The 9397-nt window shown below is 38.5% G+C and overlaps 1 protein-coding gene across 1 annotated transcript; it reads left to right on the forward strand.

Moving 5' to 3' along the window:
• Window positions 1-1743: 1743 nt before the first annotated feature.
• Window positions 1744-3055, forward strand: LOC101102928 (hemoglobin subunit beta-like). The gene is given in 4 exon segments (XM_015100854.3): window positions 1744-1770; window positions 1772-1836; window positions 1961-2183; window positions 2800-3055. Coding segments are annotated over 4 exon segments (465 nt in total). The 3' UTR covers window positions 2950-3055.
• Window positions 3056-9397: the final 6342 nt, after the last annotated feature.

Genomic DNA, 9397 nt, shown 5'->3' on the forward strand with positions numbered 1-9397 from the left:
TGCAGATTCTTTCCATTGCTGTAACTATTTCATTATTTTACTGTACCAAAATTTATCTGCTCCACTAAATTAGGAACATTAAAATTGCTACTGAATTGAGATTCTGGTGCATATGGATGCTATAAGCATTCCTATACACATCTTTGGATGCACACAAACATGCTTTTCAACTGCCAGGTCATAGGTGTTGCACATCTTCTGCTTCAGTAAGTGAAAGTGAAACTCACTCAGTCATGTCCTACTCTTTGCAACCCCATGAACTACACAGTCCATGGAATTCTCCAGGCCAGAATACTGGAGTGGGTAGCCTTTCCCTTCTTCAGGGGATCTTACCAACCCAGGGATTGAATCCAGGTCTCCCACATTGTAGACAGATTCTTTACCAGTTGAGCCAACACGGAAGCCCAAGAATAGTGGAGTGGGTAGCCTATCCATTCTCCAGTGGATCTTCCTGAACCAGGAATTGAACTGGGGTCTCGTGCACTGCAGGTGGATTCCTTACCAGCTAGCTGAGCTACCAGGGAAGCCCCTCTGCTTCAGTAGACACCAACAAATATTTTCAAAATCAATTATACTGTTTTATATTATCATTAGCAAAGTATGAACTTTTTTCTTTATCTACAGGTTTGCAAAATGTTGGAATTGTCAAGCTCTCCTCTTCTGTATATTCTTTTCCCTCTTCCTTCCCTTTTGTTACATTATTTTCCCTTCTCCTAGGCCCTTCTTCCATCCATCCTTCCTCCCTTCCTCCCTTTCTTCTTCTTTTCTTCCTTCTTTCCTTCTTTCCAAGTATGCTGGTGGGTGTACATATGTATATCATTGTAGTATTATTTTGAATCAAGAAAAATGAAATTTGACTTGAATCTTCATTACTGGGTCCATTTTCACTTTTTTCCTGAGGAGGCAGAGGTGGAAATTTCTGCACTTAGTGTTTTCCCAGAAATCCTGTCAGACTTTATCAAGCTGAATAAGATAAATCTTGCTTTCAATTCCTCTGCATTTTCTCTGCAGTCATATCATAAGAATCCAATATTTTTCTTTATTTCTCATGAAATTGTTCCCATTATCATTCATGCTCCATAAACCTAGTTCAGTAGCTGCTAGAAAGACAATATTTATTATTTTTCACTAACTTGATTGAGATTTAGTTCAATAAAGGGATGGGTGAAAAAAGATTTTTGTGGATCAAAGTATTTATACAAGGAGAAAGAAAGCAAGTTAAATCTAAGACAAAATATTTATCCATTTCAACCTCTTACAAATATTTCCAGAAACAAACTAAGCTCCATACAAAGTCAACTTGATAAAATATATCCTTTCTAGGTCTTAGTTTTCTTACCTATTAATTCAACTTTTTAAATTCATAGATAAACTATAATTCATAGGCTTAAACTATAAGATGCATTACTCGAAATTAGACTAAAACACTTATGCATAAATGAGACTGGAAATATATTTGTAGAGGGAATGGATGGATGAAGGAAATGAAGCTAAGAGATAAGAACAGGGAGAGCAGAGTTTCTGCATCCAGACGCACTGGATCAGCCAATCACAGATGAAGGGCACTGAGGAAGCACAGTGCATCTTACATCCCCCCAAACCAATGAACTTGTGTTATGCCCTGGGTTAATCTACTCTCAGAGGCAGAGAGGGCAGGAGGCTCATGGGGCTCACAAGGAAGACCAGGGCCCCTGCTGCTTACACCTGCTTTTGACACAACTTGCAGCTGGGTAAACACACATCATGGTGCATCTGACTCTAGAGGAGAAGGCTACTTGTCACTGCCCTGCGGAGCAAGATGAGGGTGGCTGAAGTTGGTGTTGAAACCCTAGGCAGGCAGGTATTCAGCTTACAAGGCAGGCTGAAGGAGAGTGAATGTCAGCTGGGTGTGTGGGGACAGAGCCATTGCCTGAGACTGAGGCACTGATCCCTCTGTTCTTATGCTGTTTTCACCCCCTAGGTTGTTGGTTGTCTACCCATGGACTCAGAGGTTCTTTGAGTCCTTTGGGAACTTGCCCTCTGCTGATGATATTATGGGCAACGCTAAGGTGAAGGCCCGTGACAATAAGGTGCTAGACTCCTTTACTGAAGGCCTGAAGTATGTCGACCACCTCCAGGGTGTCTTTTCTTTGCTGAGTGAGTTGCACTGTAAGAATCTGCATGTCAGTCCTGAGAACATCAGGGTGAGTCTACAGGAATCTTAATGTTCTCTATCTTTTTTTTTTTTTTTCCTTTGTGGTCAAGTTTCTATCATGGGGAGAGAGTTAAGCAGCAGGATACAGTTCAGAATGCAGAAGAGGTATTCTGGTTACATCACTATGGATTCCTCAGGACCATTTAGTTTCCTTTACCTTCTTTGTTACCAGCCATCATTTCCTCTTACCCAATCTTATTTTTTTCTGTTTGTTTCTTGCAATATCTTCTCTTTATTTAAACATTTTGCATGTTTAAAGTCATTTAAATTTTAAGTCACTTATATTTTAAGTCACTTAAAACGTTATCTCATTCTTTCCCCTTATCTCTTCCTTTCAAAGCATGGAAGACAAAATGATGCATTGCTTCTTGAAATGGTTCAAAAGAATAATAAAAGATAACAGACTAAGGCAGAAAGGCAGAAACATTTCTAAGAACAAGTTCAGGCTGATATGTGTGGCTTCACATCAGTAGTAACACCTACTCTTCAGCCATCTTTCTACTTATATTCTAGGGGCACAGCTTGGGATGAGACTGAAATACTCTTTAGTCCAAATTGGGTGCCTCTGCTAACTATGTCTTTGTTTCTTTATCCTTTCCACACAGCTCCTTGGCAAAATACTGGTAATTACACTGGTTCAAAACTTTGGCAAGGAATTCACCCTGGAGTTCCTGGCTGCCTATCCGAAGGTGGTGGCTGGTGTGACTAATGCCCTCACCTATAAATACCACTGGGATCCTGGTCTTTTTCTTTAAAAAAAAAAAAAAGAAAGAAAATTTATTTTTAATTGATTGATGATTGGTTTACAATACTGGTTTGATCACCATCATACATTAACAGGAATTAATCATGGTATACATATATCCCCTTCCATTTGAATCCCCCTCCCATTTCCCACCAATTTGTATCCCTCTAGGTAACTGGACATGAAACAACAGACTGGTTCCAAATAGGAAAAGGAGTACGTCAAAGCTGTATATTGTCACCCTGCTTATTTAACTTCTATGCAGAGTACATCATGAGAAACGCTGGGCTGAAAGAAGCACAGGCTGGAATCAAGATTGCCGGGAGAAATATCAATAACCTCAGATATGCAGATGACACCACCCTTATGACAGAAAGTGAAGAGGAACTAAAAAGCCTCTTGATGAAAGTGAAAGAGGAGAGTGAAAAAGTTGGCTTAAAGCTCAACATTCAGAAAATGAAGATCATGGCATCTGGTCCCATCACTTCATGGGAAATAGATGGGGAAACAGTGGAAACATTGTCAGACTTTATTTTTGGGGACTCCAAAATCACTGCAGATGGTGACTGTAGCCATAAAATTAAAAGACGCTTACTCCTTGGAAGAAAAGTTATGACCAACCTAGATAGTATATTCAAAAGCAGAGACATTACTTTGCCAACAAAGGTCCGTCTAGTCAATGCTATGGTTTTTCTAGTGGTATGTATGGATGTGAGAGTTGGACTGTGAAGAAAGCTGAGTGCTGAAGAATTGATGCTTTTGAACTGTGGTGTTGGAGGAGACTCTTGAGAGTCCCTTGGACTGCAGCAAGGAGATCCAACCAGTCCATTCTAAAGATCAGCCCTGGGACTTCTTTGGAAGGAATGATGCTAAAGCTGAAACTCCAGTACTTTGGCCACCTCATGTGAAGAGTTGACTCATTGGAAAAGACCCTGATGCTGGGAGGGATTGGGGGCAGGAAGAGAAGGGGCTGATGGAGGATGAGATGGCTGGATGGCATCACCGACTCAATGGATGTTAGTTTGAGTGAACTCTGGGAGTTGGTGATGCACAGGGAGGCCTGGCGTGCCGCGACTCATGGGGTTACAGAGAGTTGGAGATGACTGAGTGACTGAACTGAACTGACTGAGGTTATTACAGAGCCCTATTTGAATTCTTTGAGGGGATGAACATTGTGATAGCTTACAGTAAACAGTGTCAGATTTGTGGCCTCCAGAGGAGACAATTTTGATCAGGAGCCAGAGACGAGGGTTGATCTCTCAGCTTTTGTGTGGCAGAAGTTTTATTACAGTGAAAAAGTGACAGAGAAAGGTTCTGAGATAGACATCAGAAGGGGAACGGGAGAGTGCCCCACTAGCTAGTCTTATCAAGACCTTATATACTTTTTCAGTTGGTTACTGACAATAGAAGTGAGTGAGTGAGTGAGGTCTTTCAGTTGTGTCCAACTCTTTGCCACCCCATGGACTGTAGCCCACAAGGCTCCTCTATCCATGGAATTTTCTAGGCAAGAGTACTGGAGTGGGTTGCCATTTTCATCTCCAGGGGATCTTCCCAACCCGGGGATTGAACCCTGGTCTCCCTCATTAGAGGCAAACGCTTTACCATCTGAGCCACCAGGGAATCCCATACTAACAATAGAAAGGTCTCATCAAACCCTCTCTCACAACATATATTTTAAGATAACAAGGATTAGTCAGAAGGATCTTAAGAAGGAGAACCAGGTCCTTAAGCAAGATGCATTTTTGTTATATAATCATGAGTATAAAGTTAAGGAAAAACATACCCTTGAGCAAGATGAATTGCTTTATTGTTTAATCATTAGCTCTGGGCTTAAAGAAAGTTTGTCTTAAAGATTGTTGTCATATCAACTCAGTTCAGTTCAATTCAGTCACTCAGTCATCTCCAACTCTCTGCCACCCCATGAATCACAGCACGCCAGGCCTCCTTGTCCATCACCAACTCCCAGAGTTCACTCAAACTCATGTCCATTGAGTCAGTGATGCCATCCAGCCATCTCATCCTCTGTTGTCCCCTTCTCCTCCTGTCCGCAATCCCTCCCAGCATCAGAGTCTTTTCCAATGAGTCAACTCTTCGCATGAGGTGGCCAAAGTACTGGAGTTTCAGCTTTAGCATCATTCCTTCCAAAGAACACCCAGGACTGATCTCCTTAAGAATGGACTCCTTTAGTTTGGATCTCCTTGCAGTCCAAGGAACTCTCAAGAGTCTTCTCCAACACCACAGTTCAAAAGCATCAATTCTATCTTACTACCAGGTTATAGACAATGCATTACAGTTCACTTTTTCACAACTATATTTTGAATTATCTGAAGGCAAATGAGCTTTTAAATATTTATTTTTTTCCCATGTCATTTTACATAGTAGGCACTGAGAATCCTTTACACCCCAACACTAGGTTTAAAACCTACAGGGTCACATCATGGAATCAGAGACATCTCAGGAAAATTTTGGGAAGTTTCCTTTTGCATTCTTGAGCACAGAAACATCATCATAAAATTAGACATTAGAAGACAAAGAGATTTTCAAAAGATTTGAAAGAGTGTAAGGGGAGACGGTGAGTTTCACAATCTTGGATGAGGAAACAAAGTACCCTTCTTCCTTCTAAATGTTCATAAAAATTTTAAAAATATCTGAAGAACGACTGTACTCTCTTTTGTTCCTTCACCTTTGGAACTGGCCAATCAGTCTGGGCAAGAAGTTGGGACTGCAAATCCCAATACTGGAGAATTAAAGAGAACATCACTGGGGTAGGGCTTGCATCAGGTTCAAACAGTTGCTGTATTGCTGGTGTTGGTGTCTCCACATTGGGAGTGAGGAGGTCAAGGAATGGAAAGAGACTTGGCAGCTTGTCATGTTTTCATTCCTTGTTAAAGTGAAGCTTAGTCTAAGACTAAAATTAATTCTTTAATATTTGATTTTATTTGATAATTTACCCAATAGTTACTTCTAGTTCTTCCCTGTCGTGTTGCTTGTTAGATCACGTTCAGTATGTGTTAATGCAGATGGGGTATGTCTGGAAGAAAGAAAGATGGAAAGAGATCAGAGGCAAGGAGAGAAGGGCAGAGGCAGAGAGGAAGACACAGAGAGGAAGGGAGAGAAGAAGAGAGGGAAGAAAGGAGAGGAGAGAGAGAGAGAAAGGTCGGGAAGAAGAGGAGAGGGGAGGAGAGGAGAGAGAGAGAGAAGTAATGTCGTGCATTGATTTCCATAATCATTTAAAATCAGCCAATTAAATGTCATGGGAATTTAGGATGCTATTCTAAATTTTCTATCTCTTAAGCCTCAGAGAAGTGCCATGAAAGTTGGCTTTGGGAATTAATGCCTTATGTATTTGTCAAGGATGCCCAGTCTGAAGCCATGATTCTGCCTTTCCAGACATACACTTTCAAATTTTACTTGAGAAAGACTGCATCTTTGTTCTTGATAAATCAAGACCATAGCCCACTTTTGAGGTAAATAAAAGCCAATTCTGAAAGAATTAAAATCTTAGCCCAGTGGGGGAAATATTATTATGGAATTGATAAACAGACACTAACTGGCCTGTAATAATTAGGATATATTTTATCAAAATTATGGCTATATTGATATTACTGTTTTTAGAAAGAAATCTGACCTTTTTAAACATAAATTAGACTATATCATTCTAAACTATTCTGTTTATGACATCAATTTCTATGAGTTCTGCTCTTCACAAAAATTTACTTATTTTGTTGTAGTTGTTTTATTTTATTTTACTTTATTTTTGAAATAGTGCTAAAACAGGTAACTAAGATATTGTACATCTGGGGAAGAAGAGTAAATAATAACCACTTTATCTTGTAATAAATGTGAATTGAAAATAACTGAAAAAAAATAGGTACTTTACCCAGAAAAATATAGATTAGATCGCTGAAATATTCTACTTGGGTAATTAAAAATTTAATATCAGAGCACGTACAAAAGAATTCTAGCTGAATGAAATTTTTGAACCAAATGATGAAACCACACATCTCTGAATGAAATGTCATGATTCTCCTGAAGAAAGTCAATATTCATCCTCTTAATTATACTCAGAATAGGCTCATCCTGGTATAGAACATTAGGAATTAAGTCACCTTGCCAGACTGCAATAAAGGAAAAGAAAGAAAAAATGTCTCTCTCTCTGTGGACTTGTGTGAGTTTGTGCATGTGTATGTATGCTCAACAGGGCTTTAATCGAAGTAGAGCAGACATGCTGTGGATCCCTTCACAGAGTCCAAGAAAGCTCACGATGGTGAAGATGATAGTGGGCCTAAGAAGCACTCCAAAACTTTTTAGTGGTGGCCTGGATTTGCACTTTAGGCTCTGAACACAACCCCATTTATATAACTGTTCACTCTTCCTTATTTTTGCCTGAACTTTTGATGTCTGATAAAAACTTTCAGACTTGTCCCTGCAGAATTAGAAGGAAAAACCCATTTCACTCTTTAATCATACCAAGTAGCAAGTGTGAAAGATAGCAACAACTCTTGCTCTGAGACGTGCATGATGGTGGCTGCAGCAGCAATCAGTACAAAAGTGGGACTCATAGACCATGCATGGCAAAGGAAGGCATAAAAAAGAAGACACAGTAGAATTTGTATATATTTATACATACACACACACATATGTATACTGGAATATTACATATTACTCAGGTATAAAAAAGAATGAAATTTTGCCAGTTGCAACAACTTGGATGAACCTGTAGGATATGCTTGGTGAAATATCAGACAAAGAAAGACAAAATCTTTACATGGAACACAAAAAGCAAAATAAACAAATTAATATAACAAAGCAGAAACAAACTCACAGGTATAGAGAACAAACTAGTATTTACCCATTGGGAGAGGGGAGGGTCACGATAGGGGTACGGGATTAAGAAACTACTGGGTATAAAGTAGATTAGCAACAAGGATATATTGTACAGAACAGAAAACATAGTCCATAATTTATTGCAACTTTAAATGGTGCATAGTCCTTAAAAATACTGAATCACTATGCTGTGTACCTGAAACTGATATGATATTATAGATCGAATATTTAAAAATAATTAATTCAAAGCAAATGAATTAGGGAAATCATCTCTGAAAATAAAAAATGATACGGGAAGTCTTTAAGTACAAGTAAGTACAAGTAATTTCTGTCATTCAAGACAGCAAAATTGTAGCCCTGACAATTTGGCTCCTTTACAAGGAAATATAGGAATAGACTGTACTATTATTTAGCAAGTTCTGTGAGTTTTCCATAACACAAGCATCTTGAAGAGACATGTTCAAAGTTTCCCAGAAGAAGTCCTTTCACTCACATATGCCTGACCTCTGATATCAGGAGTAGAAATTAGGATGTTTAAAAGAGTACAAATAAAAAAAGATTAAAAAAAATAAAAGAGTACAAATATAAAACAATGATAAAGCTAATAGACATTTCAATTTAATCAATTGAAATGCAAAACCTAAAGGTCAAACCAAATGTAGCTTTTTGTTTGCTTTTTGTTTTTAACACTGAAAGCATTTGAAAGATTTCTTTTCCCAGAAGTCAACATGTGGAAATTTTTTTCTAAGCATAGACCAATACTTAGATCCTCTTTGTTTGAGGGTTGCAGAAAAGAGTATATATAAATTGAAAATGTTTAAACTCTATATTTTTTACCCCTGTAATCTTTCGTGGGCATATAATTCTGCCCTAACTTCCAGACAGCCAGGCAAGAGTCAAGACTTTTCTACATGTCTGAAAATATCAGAATGAATTTGTTCACAAGTGCTTTGTCCACAATGCAAATGCGCCAGGTCAAAGGGGTGAGGAATCTTCATTTACCTAGCAATGACGGAAAATTTATTTTGGAGGATGGAGTAACGAAAGCTGGACATTTATGAATTCTTTTGTAACAATTAGAAATGCAGAAGTCCTTTCCTTCTAGTTCCCCTAAAAATATATTAGTTGGAGTTACAGATACATAGAGCTGAAAGCAAGAGAGATCTTTTTAAACATGTTTTGCCAGTGATGGCAAAGGTGGGAGAAAGGTGATTCTAGACATCAAGTTGTCTGAATCCAGAGAACGTTCTAAAGAGAGCGATCATGGAAAGTAAATATATATGCTCCTATCCTTACTGAAAGGAAGTAGAAATTGAAGAAGGAAAGATGCAGGAAGTACATATGGTAGAAAGTAGGGGAACCTCAGGGAACTCTGAAGTTCTGCTGAGCTCAGAAAGGCTTGTTGCTTTTGTCTTATTCATTGAATCTTCTAGTAGTAAGAAACAGACCTCTATACTTCAGAAGTTTTTTCTTGCCTAAGAAGGTAACAGGATTTATTATCTGGGTGGCAGGAGGGGCAAAGGGAGAAGAAATATATGAAAAACTGTAGTTAATGAAGAATAAATTTTAGTAAAAGAAGGTATAAATAAAGTATATAGAGAAAACAAAATTATGGATGAAATAAATAGAAG

This window comes from Ovis aries, chromosome 15 (genome assembly GCF_016772045.2).
Source record: "Ovis aries strain OAR_USU_Benz2616 breed Rambouillet chromosome 15, ARS-UI_Ramb_v3.0, whole genome shotgun sequence".
NCBI lineage: Eukaryota > Metazoa > Chordata > Mammalia > Artiodactyla > Bovidae > Ovis > Ovis aries.